Below are 21,015 nucleotides of genomic sequence, written 5' to 3' on the forward strand. Positions count from 1 at the left end.
GAGTCAAATTGAGTTAATTCTCACATGTGAAAAAGTCACTATTTCTCAATTTCACTTCTCTACCATGGAATAGTGAGATTAAATAGAGAGTAAAGTGTAAAAGAAAAGAGTTTGATTGCATATTTTCATCATAATTTCACTTTTTCTCTACTTCATTTAATTTCACTCACGTTCAGCTACTATTCCGTCATAATTCCTCACTCTTTCTCTATTCCACCACAATTCTTTCGTGTCGAACAAGCCCTAAGATATCTTCACTTTTGCGTGAACAATGTGTACGGAGCCTATTCGGGGATAGGATAGTATTATTATTTGGAATAAGTATCCTCTTCAATATTGTAAAAGACTTCCTTCTCTTTTTAAAATTGAGATTTACTCGGCAGCTTTGAGAATTGAGCTAGCATGGGGACAATATTTATTGCACTTTGAGATTTGTGCAAAATTGAAAAAAACGGTCCAGATCTACTAATTTTAAAAGATTATATTTTACTGTACCAGGAAGGATGTGAATTCGTATTGTTTGTGCTTTGAGATTTGTGCATAACATATTTGTACGGTTGAGATTTTTCAAAAATATTTGAAAGTTTGAGATATCTCAGAGGATGCAAATTCGTATTGGACCAATACACAATGGAAGAGGTTCCGTATCCCCTAAAGTAACCCAATTTTTGAGTTTTGGATTGAGATTGTTTGATTCGAATCTGTTGTTCAAAATTGTTTCGCGATTCAAATTCATCTCTCGAGATATGTGTACTTCACTTAGAATCAAGCTTCTAAATAGCTAGCTATAGCGGTTTTGGACCCAGAAAGCTAAGCTACGGACTAAAACTGCGCTAATCAAGCTACGACCGCTATAGCGCGTAGCGGCAATAGCGGTCCGCTATGCTACATGGGTTATGATTTTGCAATTTTTTTTTTTTTTCTGAAAACATGATTTTGCAATTTTAATGGGCATTAATATCTAGATTGGTTTTTTTTTTTTACTTTATTAAGCTATATCAATACAATGGAACATGTGCGGGCTATACCGCTATATCAATTAAATTTTGTATCATGCATTAATATACGGTAGTGGTATATTTTGAATATAAAATATATCGATAGTTTTTGAATTAGGGATATTTTGAATGACAATTTGAACTTTGTATTGATTTAATATGAATAATATTAGAACTTCTTAATTAATTTGATATTTGTTTTCTTGATGAGACATTTTTACTAGGCAAAGCCTTCTATGGACATAAGGACCTATTTGTAAAATGAACATATTTTTATTTTTAAAGTTCAAACAGTCGATCCGAACCATTGATCTTGTTCTCCATATTAATATGTGCTTGGAGACCAAATTTTACATTTTTCTGATTTTTTTTACTATTTATTAAGATGGGTACAAATTCAATGGTCTGAATTTGATATTTTTTATACCCATCTTAATAAATAGTAAATAAATTCAGAAAAATGTAAAATTTGGTCTCCAAAGATATATTAATATGGAGAACAAGATGAACGGTTCGGATCGGCTGTTTGAACTTTGAAAATAAAAATATATTCATTTTACAAATAGGCCCTTATGTCCATAGAAGCATCACTCTTTTTACTATTAGTAGAAATATAAAATATAATTTTTGAAATAAAAAAAAACGCTATTTATAATAGCTTTCGCTATAGCTCCGCTATTCGCTAAAGCTTTTTTTTTTGTCTCCCCGCTACACCGCTATAAACACTATTTAGAAGCTTGCTTAGAATAAATTATCAAGGATTCAAATTAAAACGATCCCAATTTAAAATCCAAAGATTGAGTTACTTGACTGGATCTGAACTCATTGGGAGATGCTTTGAAATCGTGCTAGAATAAAACCTCAGATCTTATTCTACCCGTCCAGTAACGCGTTGGATGATTAGATCCGAATTCCTCAGTAACAGCCCGACCGAACCTAAACCCTAAACCCGTCTTTTCCTCGTTTTAATGAACGACACATTACTAAACGCTTCCCCTAATATCTCTTCCAATCAACATTCACATCCAAACAAACTACAACGAAGAATCGGCGTGCTTCATTCGGACGGTCGGTGAGTAGGAGGAATCAGCCAGCCAGCCGCATTTCCACCCCGATTCAAGCGTTGCGTTGTCTCGCACAGATCAAAACGATTTCTTCTTTGGCTAATAATCGAATCAGACCGTGTGCGGCCGATAGAATTCCCAAACCATGTTGGCAACGCAACAATGGTCTACGGCTTGATTGTAAGGTAATAAAGGTACTTACTTTACGATCATCGATCAATCTATAGGGAAAGTGATAGTCTCTACATTTTTTTTTCTCTGTGAACTGCGTAATGTTATCTTATAGTGATTTCTGATATATTCTAATTTAATTGTTTATTATTCCAGCCAGATTATCAACAAATTTTTCAATCTCGTATGACCTTACTAGGCCGGGCCACGTTCAGAGCAATCTCTTTGAATTGGTAATGAATATCTTCTACTCTATATTTGGTTAAAATCTCTAACTATGTTTTTGTGTATATATTTTACTAAGCCAGAATTTTTGTTTAGGGTTTCTGGGGTAAGTTTCTCGAGGAATAAACTAAGATTCAAACAACCAATCAAAAGATCATACAACAACATAAAAATGGAAAGCACTGAGAGCAAGATCTCAGTGGCACGTGGGTCCCTCATAGCTCTAGAAGGTCTAGACAGGAGTGGAAAGAGCTCACAATGTGCAAAATTAGTTTCCTATTTGCAAGGGAAGGGTTTGTCAGTGGAGGCATGGCGGTTCCCTGACAGAACGACAGTTATTGGCCAAATGATCTCTTCATACCTCTCGAACGAGTCACATTTAGATGATAAAGTTATTCATCTGCTCTTCAGTGCTAACCGTTGGGAGAAAAGGTTTGTTTCCTTGTAATATTGTACCAGTTTGATACAATATTTTTTTTTTCTTTTTAAACATTTTTGTTTGTTTTCTGGTCCTGAGATATGTTATCTTTGAGGGTTTCTGTTGAATGAAGGCATTTTGAGGTCCCGGTATGAAAATTTGGCTGAAATTTACTGGAAAATATAGATTGTAAATGCTCATGCTGGTGAAACATTTCATCTAAGTTCTTATGATGTGATGTTAAATAGAGAATTTGATTTATTGCTTTCTTACAGGGCTTTAATGGAGAGTAAGCTAACAAGTGGAACAACCCTCATTGTAGACCGGTACTCTTACTCTGGTGTTGCCTTTTCAGCTGCCAAAGGACTTGATTTCCAGTGGTGCAAGGTTAATTCTTTGTTGGAGAAAACTGTTGTATGCTATAAGTGAGAATCCTTCTGATTTGTGATGAATAATTTGTGTAGCTGTGTAATTACAGGCTCCGGAGGAGGGTTTATTAGCTCCTGATTTGGTCTTATATCTCGATATTCCGCCTGAGGTAAATTCTTGATTTACTTATGCTAAGAGACTGGTGGGTGATAAAAAATTACAAATACAATTTGGATTTTTGGCTTAACTGTGAGGGTTTACCAGTATATTTCTGAATGGCACAGATCTACTGGTCTGATATTTGCTCAACTGGTATGTTTCTGATACTAGGGTTTACCAGTACAGCTGTTTGATTCAAGTGTGGCCAGTCATCATAATGCAATACTGGTTTTGAGCACTGATTTGTGGAATATTTCAGAAAGCAGCCGAAAGGGGAGGATATGGTACAGAGAGGTATGAAAAATTGGAGTTCCAAAAGAAGGTGGCCGAGCATTATTATGCCCTTCGTGATTCTTCTTGGGAGGTAACTCATATCTCTCAATACCTTGTGAATATTTTAGGTTGCTATTTTGGTTTTGAACGCAGGATATAACGCTTTTTTAACCACCATTTTTGTAATAGGTTGTTGATGGTTGCCTTAAGATTGAATCTGTGGAGGAACAGTTGAGAGAAATTGCAATGAATTGTATATCGAAATGCCAGAATGGAAAGCCACTGGTTAACCTTTGGTCAGGCAATTGAGATGTTTTTTTTAAAAAGTGTAGGTGTTTTTAAAAACCTTTGGTCAGGCAATTTAGCTTACACTTGGTGTTTTTTTAAACCCTAAATTTCTCTTAGTTGAAGAACATTGTTTCGGTTTAAGTTACATTTAAAATTGCCGCTTGATAGATGTCATTTCATATTTTTAAATTTAAGATGTGCCACGTTGCAGAAACACAAAAATATTTTTCATATCAAACGCCTACATAAAAAGTAGAGCTGGAATTGATTGATCCTCAAATTCTCTGTAGTTTTACAAATGAAGTTTTTTTTATTTTTTGGTTTGTTGTTAGAAAAACCTTGGGCAAATTTGAAGACGCCCAGATTGAGTTGTTTGCTCAATTAACGGGGAACACATGGTCTTCAGCTTTGGCCTGACTGCAAATTATATTAGCATCAAATTTGAAGGACCTATTTTTGTTGATAATTTTTGGTTTCTTTGTTTTTACGATTCTTATTTAATTATATTCACATGTTCATTTTTATAATAAAGTGGTACCTAATCGTGTAAAGGGAAGGGAAGGGAAGAGAGGAGAGGAGAGAATATGCATTCCTCTCTTTCCTCTTCTCAATTTGTTTTGCATCATTTATTCTCCAATTTTGTTGTTGTTTTACATAAAGTTCAGTACTACCGTGAGGTTCGGTTATCCCTCATTTCTCTCTCTTTCCTTTCTTTTATTTACACGTTGAGTTCTGAAGCACCTCTTTGATATTATTTTTATAAAAATGATTTTTCTTTCTTTAGTCCAGATTATTTCTCTTTAGATTGCCCACCAATAAGACTGCCATGTGTTTTAATCTTTGGACAAAATTGTCTTTACCTCCTCTCTTGGCTGAGTTACTTCTTAACCGTTGGATTAATTTTTAGAAACTGAACAACTGAAGAGCTGTAGAACAAATCAGATGCTATTTAGGCATATTAATGAAATAGGAAAAAGAAACAAAGGTAAGTTGTGATGTGGTTCAAGTTACCGGCTACCTTGGGAGACAAGATTTGTTCAAAGAATTAAAGTAATAGAAAATAAATGAAACCTTGTCTTAGACTGAAATTGTTGACCGTCTTAATAATTTGAGAAGCGATGATCACCTAACCATCTTCCATGCATGTGTACCTTCGGTGACTCAGCACATTTTTTATAGGACTTTCAGTATCATGTAATTTTTATGAGCGAGTCCATAGTATATTAGTATGGATTAGTCTGTACTATGGGTTAATATTTTTATTTTTAAAATTCAACCAGGTGTCGTAATCTCTCTGAGTATTTAAAATAATAAAAGACGTTCAAACAGTTGATCTGTGTTTAACATGATTTCTATACATAAGTGTACTTCTAGACTAAATTTTACTTTTTTTTTTTTTTTTTTTACTAAAGTGTACTTAGAGAATCTACATCTCTGATATTATGAGAGTTTTTAATCTAATGTGACAACTTCTAATTCAGTTTTAAAGATATGTTAATATAATTTGACAGTTTCGCATTCAGTTTTAAAGATGTGGGGGAGTTTCTTATTGAGAAACTATATAAGAAAGTTTCTCATTAAGAAACTGTTTATAAATTCCATGCTAGCCAAATGATTGGCTCAAATTATTTCTTCCTTTTAATTTATTGCTGATAACTTAATAGAAACTCTAAAATTAATTTTAGAGATGTAAGAGTTGAAAATTTAAGAGACTTTAATTTTTAAAAGATAATTAACAATTATTTAGAAACTCATTTGAATTTCTGAGTTATAGATGCTCTTAAATAGATAGAAATGAGCAGTTTTAAATGATTATGTAAAAAAATGTAAAATGTAAAATTTAGTTAGTATGTACATTTTTATATGGAATGTTTTCTCTAGTCTTGAGTATTGACCAATCCGCACTATGCCCACTACAGATAGCCTAATATTTTTATTTGATAACATTTGATATCTCATGATTTCAAGTTTTCAACCAGCTTTTCGTTTATGCTGATGTGTGTTCTATTCTACGGACAAATCTTCTCGTTTCCAAAAAAATAAACAACTTTTTTTTTTTTGTAGACTTGCGACTTCAATATTTGTAATTAACTCTTGAAAATTTTTATGTCCATTACATATTGACCAAGGACTTTGAACATTTTATAATAAATATTGGGAAATTTTCATGTTTACCCTTCAAAAACATCAAAATTACTTGTTTCTCGCTCTAAAATTCATAACATCATATTTATCCTAATAACTTTAAAAAACTCACAAAAAACTCAATTAATGTCTTTTAATTAAAACTAATTTTAAATTTATAGAATACCCATTTTACATATTATTAAAAAACATAAAAATATATAGCATGTTTAAGAAAGTTTTCTGATTGGTCGATTGTAAAAAAAAGTCTATTTTCTTACTTGTGCACGCACACACATGTATGTCAAAATGTCATTGTGTATGCGTCACATGTAGAGAAATGACCCGTTATGAATTTTAATAAAAATAATATGAGTTCTAATAAAAAAGACATTAGGTTGGTTAAAGTTGCGAGTTTTTAAAATTTTGAAGGGTAAATATGATATTATGAATTTTAGAGGGACAAATATGTAATTTTGGGATTGTTGAGGGGTATACATGGCATTCTCCTTAATATATTTTATATATAACGCTATGTTATTGACATTGAGTTTAATTATTGTAAAAACATTTGTGTTTGGATGAAATACAAATTATTTAAGTCTTAACTTTTCATTATAAATTTAATGTAGTGATACAATTTAAACGCATTTTTTTTTTCATTTTGTCCCGTAATTAATGTTTTTTTAGTTCTTTTCCTGTATCAATTGTATCTTTGTTACATAAAAATAATTATCCTACTATAATTATAGTCCATCTATTGGTATTGATGCAAGCCTGCTACACTAAATTTTTTATTCTCAATTAACAAAATTAAATTATCATATACTTATCACGGAGGAGTGGAGGACTGTAAATAGTCATTTCTTCTTTTTTTTGGGTTGAATTACAGAGTGGTCTTTTTACAGGATACTTCTAGAAGGTGTCCGTTTAACAGTTTGTACGTTGCATCCATTTTCTAATTTTCTTTTATTTTAGATACTTCTGTAAATATTAGTGAACAATTTATGTGAATTAAAAAATTAAGAAAAATATTATAAAGTAAAATAAATTAAATTAAATTTACGTTTCTACAAAAAAGTTGATAACTTAAACAAGATAATGTAAAATAGTAAAAATTCTATAAACATTATCAATAAAGTTTGTAAACATATATGAATTATTCTATTAGCAATTCAAATTCTTTCAACATTTTTGGAAACATATACAACATAACACTGAAAGAAAAAAAAAATTACAACAATTTTACATCATACAAATCACTACTTGCATACTCTTTAAAAATTATTCTGCAAGTGTCCAAACTATAATCACAATAGTAACCCAATACTGTAACTATATCAAAGTAATCATGTAAACAAAACGTTTTAATCTTATAATTATGACAAAGTAATCCTGTAAACAAAACTATGTAATCCTATAAACAGCTTTTCAAAACTAAAAACTAACAATGACTACATTAAAACTTTGTAAACAGAAATCTTGTAAACATAAAACTAATTCAACTAATTCTGTAAACATCAATACTAAATCCTGTAAACTAATTCAACAAATCCTGTAAACATAAAACTTTCAATTCTGTAAACATCAATACTGTAAACATCAATACTAAATCCTGTAAACTAATTCAACTAATTCTGTAAACATCAATACTAAATCCTATAAACTAATTCAACAAATTCTGTCAACATAAAAACTTCTCATTTCTGTCAACAAATTCTGTAAACATAAAAACTTCTCAACCTTTCAAATAAGTTAACAGTTCTGTGAAAAAAACAAAATGTCATGATGAAATTTTATGTTAAAATATTGATTCAACATCTCAAACCATAAACTTTATATTATTTTAATATAAAAAAGTAAAAAGGACAAACGATTCCGTTCTTATTTGGCAATTAAATTTTGAGAGGTGAAAGTGAACAGAGAGGAATTGGAAAAGCTTTAAATAAGCAGTTTGAGATGGACCGTTAAAAATATTGAAACCGCGTGAAAAAGTCGGCGGGGATTATCGGGGGACTGAAGGTGGGGGGATGATACCTTTTCTCTTCTTTTAATAGCAAGCATTGTACTTGCTTCATCTTGTATGCTTGTTTGAATCCCGATTTTGCAAAATAGCAACGGATATCTTTGTAACTCGTTTTCTAGCTATTGTTTATATTAACGGATTCAACCGGTTTCAAACTTTTCTAATACATCATAGATTTCATTTTTAATGAAATCGGGTGCCTTGATGCCACTTTTATTCGAAAAAATGAATAAAACATGATACAAATAGACAATCTGATGTTATTTTAAAGTTTCAACATGCATTTTCAATTAAGGTTCTTTATTAGATCTAATAATTTGCATCCGTAGTTTAATGAATTATCGCTTTTGTATACATTTTAAAGGATTAGTGCATTTTTACCTATGAATTTGTTTGTTTTGTGTTCCCAAATTCATCTCTGTTTTAAAACAACAATACATGCAGGTTGAACGAAAATAGTTCATTTTTACCTATGAATGTGTCATATATGGATCTAGGCCATAAATACTTCGTCAATACAACTTGATGAATTACTGAAATAAAAAGCAACTACTAAATTTCATGTTTGAACGAACTTCCTATGCATTTTAAAAAAAAAAAAAAAATCTTTCAAAGTTGATTTCTTCTTCAACCTCTATTCTACCTCAGCTTTATTCTGTACTATTTAAAAATTAAACCTCCTCTTTGAATGCAATTTTGCAGAAACTCAGTCATAGTTAGTGCAACCTTCAAGAGAAGGAAAGATGGTGAAGTTCACCGTTGAAGAGTTATGCAAGATTATGGATCGGAAGCAGAATATCAGAAATATGTCTGTCGTGGCACATGTTGATCATGGTAATATATAAAATGCACTTCCATTTCAAATTTTGTTTGCATGATTGGCTAATTCTCTTATGATAAAGCTTGTTTGTGCCATTAGATATTCAGCAAGTATTTAAATTATCAACCCTGCTATCGAAGTACTGTATATTGTAGCGAATTCTGTAGTCTAAGGGTTCTTTAAATTACTCCTGTAGATGTAAGTTTTTGACAAAATTATCATAAAATGAGATTGAATATTTAATTCTGTATATCTACAGTCAACATGGAAATACCTTGTAAACATATGTTTTGCTTATAGCAGAGTTTCAGATCATATTTGTTGAATCTGGATAGAATTGATGATTTTCATGTGCAAAAGTTTATAAGAATGATTTAAATTAAACATATTGTGTGCTATAGTTTGACAACAGAAAACACAGGTGTTATAGATGGATTTAAATGTTCATGAGTTTGAGTGTGAGTTTTAGTATAATTAATTTTATTTTTAATTTAGTTTCTAAGAAGATAGTTGCTTGATATACATACCATTGATTTTATTATCTGCTTTCAATTGCATTATTATTTGGTACTTTGTTGTAATGTGTATGGAAAAAACTTTATAATACCATTGGAAAATTGCAAAGTATTTATAGAACTGATCCGGCTTATTCCAGTATTTTTGGTATAAATTGTAACAGGCCTGGTGTTGTTAAGCTTTTAAGTTCAATAGGTTAACATACCCTGTCTAATAATTTTTTTCTTAAAATGTAATTTTAGAGAACTTTCATATTAAGATAACATTTGACTTTGAACATTTATGGTGGATATAGTCATACCTTGTATACTTATGTTTCATAGTAGAATTTGCGGATTAGATCTGTTGAATCAGTATAGAATCTGATTAATTATATGATAATAGAAATTAGAAGTTTAAAAAAACACTTTGGTTTTACAAGAGAAATTCCAGGTGTTATATATGAATTTTTATATTCACATGTTGATATAACTTCTTTTAATTAGTAGAATTAACATTATTCATAGTTCAGTTTCGCGATTAAAATTGCATGATCTAGATACCACTGATCTGTTCAAAGAAAGTAAATCTGATTTTTAGTATTCCTGAAGCAATTCTAATTTCATTTTTTTTCCTTATATCATATACACTGACAAATCCTTAATAATAACTAATAAGTTAACAATAATAAACTGTTTTTTTTTTCATCCTCACAGGCAAATCAACCCTGACTGATTCACTCGTGGCTGCAGCTGGCATCATTGCACAAGAAGTGGCCGGTGATGTGCGCATGACTGACACTTGTGCCGATGAAGCTGAGCGCGGCATCACCATCAAGTCCACTGGCATCTCCCTTTATTATGAGATGTCTGACGAATCCCTCAAGGCTTACAAAGGAGAGCGCTCAGGCAATGAGTACCTCATCAACCTCATTGACTCCCCTGGCCACATCGACTTCTCCTCTGAGATCACCGCCGCCCTTCGAATTACTGATGGTGCTCTTGTTGTTGTTGATTGCATCGAAGGTGTTTGCGTCCAGACTGAGACTGTCCTTTGGCAAGCCTTAGGCGAAAGAATTCGTCCTGTGTTGACTGTGAACAAGATGGATCGGTGCTTTTTAGAAGTTCAACTTGATGGGGAAGAGGCGTACCAGACTTATAACCGTGTTATCGAGAATGTGAATGTGCTCATGGCGACTTACGTGGATGCGCTTTTGGGGGATGTGCAGGTGTACCCTGAGAAGGGAACAGTGGCATTCTCCGCCGGTTTGCACGGCTGGGCCTTCACTTTGACCAATTTTGCCAAGATGTATGCGGCAAAGTTTGGGGTTGATGAGTCAAAGATGATGGAGCGGCTTTGGGGTGAGAATTTCTTTGACCCGGCGACCAAAAAGTGGACGAACCGGTACACTGGTACGGCTACATGCAAGCGTGGGTTTGTGCAGTTATGTTATGAGCCTATCAAGCAGATCATCAATTTATGCATCAATGATGAGAAGGATAAGCTCTGGCCTATGCTTAAAAAGCTTGGAGTGACCTTGAAATCTGATGAGAAAGAATTAGTTGGTAAGGCATTGATGAAGCGGGTCTTGCAAACCTGGCTACCCGCTAGCAGTGCTTTACTTGAGATGATTATATACCACCTCCCGACCCCTGCGAAGGCTCAGAAATATCGTGTTGATAACCTGTACGAGGGCCCACTTGATGATGTTTATGCTAACACAATCAGAAATTGTGACCCTGAGGGACCTCTAATGCTTTATGTCTCTAAGATGATTCCTGCCTCTGACAAAGGCCGGTTCTATGCTTTTGGCCGGGTCTTTTCTGGTAAAGTTGCAACTGGCATGAAGGTTCGCATCATGGGACCCAATTTTGTCCCTGGTCAGAAGAAGGATCTATACCTCAAGAGCGTACAGAGGACAGTTATCTGGATGGGGAAGAAGCAAGAGTCGGTGGAAGATGTGCCGTGTGGCAACACAGTTGCAATAGTTGGGCTTGACCAACACATCACCAAAAATGCAACTCTGACAAATGAGAAGGAGGTTGACGCACGCCCCATTCGTGCCATGAAGTTCTCTGTTTCCCCAGTTGTGCGCCAAGCTGTGGCATGCAAGAACCCGGCAGATCTGCCGAAACTTGTTGAGGGTCTGAAACGACTCTCGAAATCAGACCCAATGGTTGTTTGCACAATCGAGGAATCAGGTGAGCACATTGTTGCTGGTGCTGGTGAACTCCACCTTGAGATCTGCCTCAAGGATCGTCAAGACGATTTCATGGGTGGTGCTGAACTCATCGTGTCTCCTCCTCTTGTCTCATTTCGGGAGACTGTGCTAGAAAAATCATGCCGTACTGTAATGAGCAAGTCAGCAAGTCACCCAACAAGCACAACCGGTTGTATATGGAAGCTCGGTCCTTGGAGGAGGGTCTTTCTGAAGCTATAGATGAAGGTCGTATTGGGCCCCGTGATGACCCTAAGACTCGGTCTAAGATTCTCTCTAAGGAGTTTGGGTGGGATAGAGATTTGGCAAAGAAAATCTGGTGCTTCGGGCCTGAGACGACTGGACCCAACATGGTAGTCGACATGTGCAAGGGAGTGCAGTACCTTAATGAAATCAAGGACTCGGTCGTGGCGGGTTTCCAGTGGGCCTCAAAAGATGGTGCACTTTGTGAGGAGAACATGCGTGGTATCTGCTTCAAGGTCTGTGATGTGGTGCTCCACGCAGACGCAATCCACCGTGGCAGTGGTCAGATCATTCCAACCGCGCGTCGGGTCTTGTATGCTTCCCAACTCACTGCTAAGCCCCGTCTTTTCGAACCAGTCTACCTGGTTGAAATCCAGGCACCTGAGAGTGCGCTCGGGGGTATTTACAGTGTGATGAATCAGAAAAGAGGGCATGTGTTTGAGGAGATTCAGAGGTTGGGTACACCACTTTACAACATTAAGGGGTATCTACCGGTATTTACGTCTTTCGGATTTGATAAGGATTTGCGGGCTGCAACATCTGGCCAGGCTTTCCCACAACTGTTGTTTGATCATTGGGAGATTTTGACGTCTGATCCTACGGAGCCCAGATCACAGGCTGCAACTATTGTTGCAGATATCCGCAAGAGGAAGGGTTTGAAGGAGCAGATTACTCTATTATCAGAATACGAAGATAAGCTATAGACTGTTGTAAGTTGTTGATTTTAGTTTTTGTATTTTTGAGGAGTTCTGTTTGTGTGAGTTTGAATCTGTTTATTTAGCTTCTTGTTATATGTTGTTATCTAGAATGCTGAGTGTTTAATCTGAGTGTTTAATTTGAGTAGGAATGTATATAGATCGGGTCAAGTAAGGACTTAAAATTTGCTGATTAGTTTAGTGCAGATTTTGTCCTTTCTAAATAAGTATGCTGTATTTTAAATAAGTACTTAAATTCTGATTTTCAAAATTTTGGTTCACTTTATTTTTAAAGGAATTTTCTAGTTAATTTTGTTTCGTTACAAGCATCTATGTAATTCTCTTACAAATTCAAGGAAGAATACAAATTTGAGACAAGTGTTGTGTGAAATACCTTTTTTTTTACTTTTTTTAAATAAATTGAAGTTTGGGGCTGGAGACCCCTTTCTTACCATAAAAAAGGTGTTGTTGTCAAAAACACCATGTTATTTTTACCATCAAATTAATATACAATTCATAAGAAATTGGGTATTATATATAAAATTTATGTTTCTCGGTCTCCCATGCTAACTTATAGGAGTACATCCGCACAATGATTTACATTACAGCAGTAATTAACCAGAACATCATTAATTAAACAAAGGATGTGTACAACTAGAAACTCAATGTAAGAAGGATAAGACAGTACTGCAGCAGAATTGATCCAATAGGTAAAATAAACATTTAAACCAAGCAACTAATTATAGAGTTCTTAATGAAAACAACATCAAACAAAACTAAACAAATCAATACATATTGTTCCTGCAAAACCGTCTCCTTGCATACCTTTTTCGGAGAGCATCAGTTGGAGACATCACAATCTCGACCTCTGTACAGATGTACTGTCATTAGCACATAGATTACATCTTGTCATAGAGGCCTGACTGATGTTTGACTCCAGTTGTTTTTGACCCTTAATTTTTCTCATCGCCGTTTTTACTATCATCCTTCCTACTTCATCTTTAGCATTATTCCTTTAAGCACAAATAAGTTGTTATAATATAATTTGTCAACCATTTGTTAGTTCAAATATTTGTTTATGAGCTACCTACTAATTAGAAGGAAATGTGCTAAATGATTGCCAAAAGGATAGAAAGAAGATTGAATAACATCCACAAGAACAGATGGTACTAATCTAATTTAGGCAATTAAAATAATCACTGAACTATACAAAATTAAGGTTAATTAAACATACTTGCAACCACGTGGCAGTAATCACTGTGCAGATAGTGTAATATATTTACCTGTCTGATAGCATAATATCAGGTTTGTTTATGTTGGTTCTCTATTCTTTAAGATAGTGTATGATTTTTTCTTTCCTTCCAAAAGTACGATTTTAACTTTTTAAGTGGTTTAATAAGGGATAATGCATGTCAACGAGTGAGGTTGACTACTATAAAAGACTTGGTATTTATTTCTCCTTTACCCCTTTTGTGGCCACACTTGTGTAGTTGGTATTTCTGACATGTATATTTAAATTTCGATTCTATGTGTTGCGGTAAATCATTTATATCAAGTGGTGTTTGGCGGTGAACAGGTCATTCAAATAATTACTTTTACTGAAGACAATTGGTTCTACAATTCATGTAAGACAAAATGAAAATATTTAAATACAAGCATTTATCTGACTTGGTTGCTTTTTGGAAGGTTGATGGCTCTACAATTGAGTTGTCATCGATCACTACAACGTTTGCATATTTCCGATTGGGCCACCTTTGTCTTGGTGATCTTCTTGGGAATTTGAGACATTTCTTGGATTTCTTCAAATTGTCGTGGTTGTGGTCTTGTGGAGGCTCTTTTCATCTTCTTCATATACTCCAGTTCGCCACGAGCTTTTGTCTTGGAGGAATAAGTACAAAACCTCATTTATAAATTTACATTTTTAAATGGTTTTGATTTTTTACCTTAGTTATCGGTAATCGGTACGTCCATATTTGATTGATAATTATGATTATAAATAAATATTGTATCTATGGTTTCCAGGAGTTAACGATTCAGCCCATCTTTACGGTTCTGGGCTTTTCTGGGCCTATAATATTTTTGTGCTTCCATTTCTGGCTCCACTTCTGAGAGCTCTTGATGTAACTGAGCAGGTATTTTAGGCCTAAAACATGCTGATGAATACACATATTTTAATGAGGGTTCAAATGCCTCTATGTTTTTGTGCCTCCATCATGCTTTCATCTTTCTTTATCATTTTCAAAGTTCAAACAGTCGATCCGAACTGCTCAACGTAACCTCCATACTAAAATATGTTTGGAGACCAAATTTTATATTTTTAGGATTTTTTGTACTATTTTCTTAGATAGGTACAAAATCAGTAAATCTGAACCATCTAAAAACAGTATTCTTTTACCTATCTAAAAAAATAGTAAAAAAATTTCTAAAAATATAAAATTTGGTTTCCAAACATATTTTAGTATGGAGGTTACGTTGAGCGGTTCGGATCGACTGTTTGAACTTTAAAAATAATGGAGAGAGATGGAGGCACAAAAACATGGAGGCATTTGAACCCTCCTCTATTTTTATTATAAGAACATATAGAATTCTTATAAAATAACACAATAGCTCATAAATGTTCTTATATTGAAACATTAGTTTGAGTCCATGTAGCTGTGCCAAATCAGCGGAGTTAACAGAAGATATAACAGTAATTAGAAGGGAAGATTAAACTAAATTCAATAGCTGGGGACTTGATTGAACTAGAAATTTTTCAAAATGTTAAAAAACTCATCGATTAGAAGTATAATTCTTTCTTTTAAAATTTTGTCATAATATTTTCTAAATAATTAATGATCTTTAATGCATCATCAAATAATATTTGGATTCTATAAAATTTGATTGTTAGACTATATATATGTCTAATAACATATCTATATATTTTAATTTTAATTTATTTGCAAAAATATTTTAAAAATATATTGTTAAGATTGTCAAATGATCCAGCCTCTTATTTAAAATCCGTAACTAAATTGAGAAACAAATGGTTTATCCGATCAGTGATAATTACTATAATTATATATCTCGGTCATGTCATGATCAGCAAGCATAAGATGAGTTAAATTAAGTTTGAACTCAGCTCATTAATTATAGACTATAGTGATAATGACAAGTCTAAATGAGACATTATGAATTTGAGACTTTCGAGGTATAAAGTTATTTGAGGCAGTTCTAACTTCTAACTCCTAAATAATAATAAATATACAGATCGACAACTAGCTAGTCTACAGACTGAAAAGACAGAACTAAACAAACAACACAATATATTCGGTGAGATTTTGCTAACACGTGAGTGAGATGAAACACCTCTTTGACTTCATTTAATGACTTTCTCACAAATAGGTCAGTCCGTCAGTGTTGTCACTCATATTCCCAGAAGAGTACTAAAGCCGCTCACTTCCTCATTAATTGTAATAAAAAGACAATAAATAAAATGAAGAAAGAATCAGCTTTTGATTTAATTCAAAGACAACATCTCTCGTTCTCTCTCTTTATAAATTTTGAAATATTTGATGACTTGATTCCATCACTCTTTTCTAAAAATAAAAAATTTAGGTGTCCTACCAACTTGTTATGTTAATTTTTTTTTTATATTTTACTATCATTATTCTATTATAAAAAGAGTGCTAACTATAATTTATAAAATTTTCAATTCTTTCGTCCGATACATAATATATTGTATTTTTGCTTCAAAATTTATCGAGTAGAACTAGGGTGTTCTTAAGTATAATCAAGCTCTTTAATGAGCTTAACTCTAAAATATATAGGAATAATTTTAAATGACGAATTCAAATTATTGAAACCAACTTCACGAGTGATGCGTATATATATTAAATTTATAGATTTTCAAATTAATTTAGTATAAAGCTAAACAATAAAAAAAAATGAAAAATGAATGTATTAAAATTAATTTGTAAACCTTTTTTTTAATATTTGACTTTATACTAAATTAATTTTAAAAAAAATTTGACATGCAAATACTTCATTCGTGAAGTAGATCAGCTTCAACAGTTTGGATTCGACATTTGATGTTATTCCGATAGATCTTGAAGATAAGCTAGCCAATCCTTTTGCGAGCTTAAGAAAACTCTAATTTAGAATTGGCGAGCTTAAGTACACCCTAGTTTTAATATAATTTATTTATTTATTTTTGTAAAAAAAACTTGGTAGAGGCTACTCTAGTTTATTTTGTTCGATAAGTAAATTCCTCTTATCTTAAATTTTCTCAGACTATTTTTTTTTTTTTTTTTTGCCTGAAAAGTCCGTAGACCATTCATTACCAGTAAACACAGTATACATTATTAATTGCAGCTCATTAAATAGCGGAAAGGTATCCGATAAGAAAACATTGCATTTCTAATTTTCTACCCAATTTAGCTAATATGTGGGGTAAACAATTCCCTTCCTTCTTAATATAAGTACAGATGAAAATTTCCACAACTATTAATCCGAAGTTCCAAACAGCAAGGAAAAAATAAAACTGAAATTAAACTATTTCATTTTTCAATTTGGAATACAAGAAAAAGTTAATCCTTATGATTATTCGATACACAAATTTCAAAAAGTCAAAATATGCTCTTTGATTCATGTAAAATATGGGTTTCCTAAAAAAAAAAATTTGTGGAATTCGTCGCCACGTCAGTCTTCTAGTGATTAATAGAAATGAGACTATGCTTAACACATATGCTTATTTAAAGCCATTTATTATTTGTTTCTCTAATTCTTTATTATAACCGTTCTAGAAGAGCGAGCGTATCCTTCGAGTGGTAGCCACGCGCACGCGATTACCTTTTTAATTTCTTTAATGTCTCCTTTATTTATTTATTTATTTAATTAGCACTTTTTGGATAATATAAAGTGTTTTAATAGTGGATGAAGCCTAATAATTCTAGCATGAAAGGGGAAATAAATAATTCAGCTTCTAAAATCTGTTGTTTTTTGTGCACAAATTTCAAAACAAATGGATGGATAAATTTGAAAAGGCATAGTCATATGATTCTCAAAGAATCACAACAGATCTGTTTCCCACGAAAAGTAGTACCTCCTAAAAAATGTAAAGGCATAGCAAGCAATGTAGAAATTAAATAGTTAATGCTATGGGATGATGAATTAATATGGCGATATATACGTAGTGCTTGGCACGCTTTCAAGCTACGTGGGTCAAGCAGACTTTCAGACAGAGAATAAAATCTATTTTACAATATTTATAACATTATTATAAATTACATAAAAAAAATATCTTATGAGCACATAATTTCAAAAATAAATATATATCAATTAACCATATTCAAATAAAAGGAAGAACTCACTCTATTCCGCAAGAAAAAAAAAATGTTTTGCAATGTAAGAATCAGTAGTAGCTATGTTGAAAACCCGTCTTTTTATTCGTAAATGAAATTAATTCATTGTAATTATGTCAATCGCCCAATTATGAATTGTTTTACGTATAAATTTTTTGAAGTCCATACATAAATAATCTTTTTTTTTTAAGTTCGCATATAAAAAAATTGAATGGTTAGGATCAGACAGGTTCTTGTTATTTCTTTTGAATAACCGAGTTTTATTTACAATATATATATATATATAGATGGGCTATGGTGCATTGCAATGCATGAACCCCCTTATGCATTGCACTATAATCACGGATTTAAAGTCCAAACGACCGATCCGAACCGTTAAATGTTTAATCCATATTGAAATGTGCTTGGAGACCAAATTTTATATTTTTTGGAATTTTTTTACTATTTATTAAGCATTTTTGAAAATTGCTGTTTTGCTGTGAACAGTAAAAAACAGTAAAATTTTCTGGACCATCAGATCAGCGACTTTCAAAATTGCTTAATAAATAGTAAAAAAATTTAAAAAAATGTAAAATTTGGTCCCCAAGCACATATTAATATGAAGAACAAGATGAACGGTTCAGATTGGTCGTTTGGACTTTAAATCCATAATTAATAGTGCAATGCATAAGAGGATTCATGCATTGCAATGCACCATAGCCCATCTCTCTCTCTCTATATATATATAGAGAGAGAGAGAGATGGGCTATGGTGCATTGCAATGCATAGGTCATGGTGTGCATTGGACCATAAATCACCGATTCAAAGTCCAAATGACCGATCCAAACCGTTCATCTTGTTCTCCATATTAATATGTACTTGGAGACCAAATTTTATATTTTTTGGAATTTTTTTACTATTTATTAAGCCACTTTGAAAATTGTTGATCCAACGGTGGCTTCTGATTTCACTGTTCCAAACAGTCACCGTTGGATCAGCGATTTTCAAAGTGGCTTAATAAATAGTAAAAAAATTCCAAAAAATATAAAATTTGGTCTCCAAGCACATATTAATATGGAGAACAAGATGAACGGTTTGGATCGGTCATTTGGACTTTGAATCGGTGATTTATGGTCCAATGCACACCATGGCCTATGCATTGCAATGCACCATAGCCCATCTCTGTCTCTCTCTCTCTCTCTATATATATATATAGTAAGGCTTGGGTGCTATGGATAGCATAGAGGCCTCTATGCTACGGCTCAATATTCGAGTTTTCAAAATCCAAACGGTCGATCTGAACCGTTCATCTTATTCTCCATATTAATATCTGCTTGAAAACCAAATTTTATATTTTTCTGAATTTTTTTTACTATTTATTAAGTATTTTACAAAATTGTTGATCCAACGGTGGCTGCACAAAACAGTAAAACCGTTGGATTAGCGATTTTCAAAGTGGCTTAATAAATAGTAAAAAAATTCAGAAAATTATAAAATTTGGTCTCCAAGCAGATATTAATATAGAGAATAAGATAAACGGTTCGGATCGACCGTTTGGATTTTGAAAACTTGAATATTGAGCCGTAACATAGAGGCCTCTATGCTATCCATAGCACCCAAGCCTTACTCTATATATATATATATATATATATAATAACACCGATTATTCAAGTTTTAAGTCATGTAATTTGTTAGTTAAGTATAAAGTTTCAAATCCAATGTATCAAATTGGTTGTGTAACTTACCACAGATTCATCATACACATAAACATTAACTATGCTAGATAGATATATTTTGTACTAATAAACTAGTCTCCAAAACCGTACCATGTATGTATTTCAAAAATGCCAATTAAATAAATCCGAACGCTATACACTTGGTAGTCACTGGTAGTCACAGACTCACAGGGTGTAAACGGGATCCGGATCTATTCGGATATAAACGAATCACTTTCAAAAGGGGCCATGGATCGGGTCCGCTCCCTTCCGACGTGTAGCAAAAGGTACAAGAACCTATTTAGTATATATTTGCATCATGCCCCGTATGTCAATGTAAAAATCTGGAAAACTGGCCACGTAGAAATAAGTGCTCTGTTATGAATAATTATGTAAAATTTTTATGTGCCTTATTCGACAATAACTTAGTGTTGCGATGTCCGATGACTCACATATACAGGGGCAGAACTAGAAAATTTATACAGAGGGACTGAAAAATTAAAATGTATAATTATTAATTTGTAGCTAGTGAAATTTGAACTCAAGACATTTCAAGTATAAAATAGAGCCTTAACCACTAGACTACAAGCACATATTTGATATTTTATGAGGGCTAAACTATATAAAAACTCTAAGAAAATAAAAAATCAATTAAATTTCAACTTACGTGATTAAAAATTTCAAAATCATGGGGTGACTTAGCACCCCCGGGGCTATGTGTAAATCCGCCCTTGCACATATATAGTACGGAGCAAAACTTAAACTAAGACTTTCCGAATTTTTTATTAATAGAAAATAAATAAATAAAATATCGAAAAAGGGATGACTTTTGAGTTTTATCGATATATAGGTAGATCGGGACGAATTTTTCCATCCAACAGAGGGGACCAATTATCTCGTTCGGCTTTCTTTAATCTACCCAATCAGATTAGTTACTAACTTCGCTTAGCAGAAAAAAAAAATCTTGAACGGAATAGATTATCCTGTCCGGTACTGTAGCATTTTTTTTAAAAAAAATTCATTATCTAAGATGAAACCAGAAATCAAAAATCAAAAAAAAAAAAACACTACAGTACCGGATGGGATAATCTATCCCATCCAAGAATTATTATTTTTTTGCTAAGCAAAATTAGTGGTGCACTAATCTGGACGGGATGATTTATTCCGCCCAGAACACTGTAGCTAGACGGGATAAACCATCCCGATCTACCTATATATCAATAAAACCCAAAAGCCATCCCTTTTTCGATATTTTATTTATTTATTTTCTATTAATAAAAAATTCGGGAGACTTTAGCACCTGTTTGTTGGCCACTCCTAATTAAATCTTATTGAAGTCAGCTTCAAATTTGGAATGAAATGTGGGGAATCTTGCCAAATTGAGATTTAATTAATA

General features: G+C 32.9%; 1 protein-coding gene and 1 pseudogene across 6 annotated transcripts; both read left to right on the plus strand.

Moving 5' to 3' along the window:
- The first annotated feature begins 1,949 nt into the window (after positions 1-1,949).
- Positions 1,950-4,046, plus strand: ZEU1 (P-loop containing nucleoside triphosphate hydrolases superfamily protein). Of its 5 annotated transcripts, none has more exons than XM_078314358.1 (7): positions 1,950-2,247; positions 2,390-2,466; positions 2,555-2,890; positions 3,152-3,263; positions 3,355-3,414; positions 3,664-3,768; positions 3,867-4,046. In XM_078314358.1, the coding sequence occupies exons 2-7, from the start codon at positions 2,420-2,422 to the stop codon at positions 3,984-3,986; spliced, it is 780 nt and encodes a 259-aa protein (XP_078170484.1). In that variant the 5' UTR covers positions 1,950-2,247; positions 2,390-2,419; the 3' UTR covers positions 3,987-4,046. The 5 variants fall into 5 exon arrangements, with proteins under 5 accessions (XP_078170484.1, XP_078170485.1, XP_078170487.1 ...); XM_078314359.1 differs by having other exon boundaries at positions 1,987-2,256; XM_078314361.1 differs by having other exon boundaries at positions 1,987-2,256; positions 2,394-2,466.
- A 4,775-nt stretch (positions 4,047-8,821) lies between these two features.
- Positions 8,822-12,692, plus strand: LOC144564790 (elongation factor 2-like; annotated as a pseudogene). Its single transcript, XR_013514743.1, has 2 exons — positions 8,822-8,949; positions 10,147-12,692. The product of XR_013514743.1 is annotated as an elongation factor 2-like (transcript).
- Positions 12,693-21,015: the final 8,323 nt, after the last annotated feature.

The sequence above is a fragment of the Carex rostrata genome, chromosome 13, assembly GCF_964058835.1.
Source record: "Carex rostrata chromosome 13, lpCarRost1.2, whole genome shotgun sequence".
Taxonomy (NCBI): domain Eukaryota; kingdom Viridiplantae; phylum Streptophyta; class Magnoliopsida; order Poales; family Cyperaceae; genus Carex; species Carex rostrata.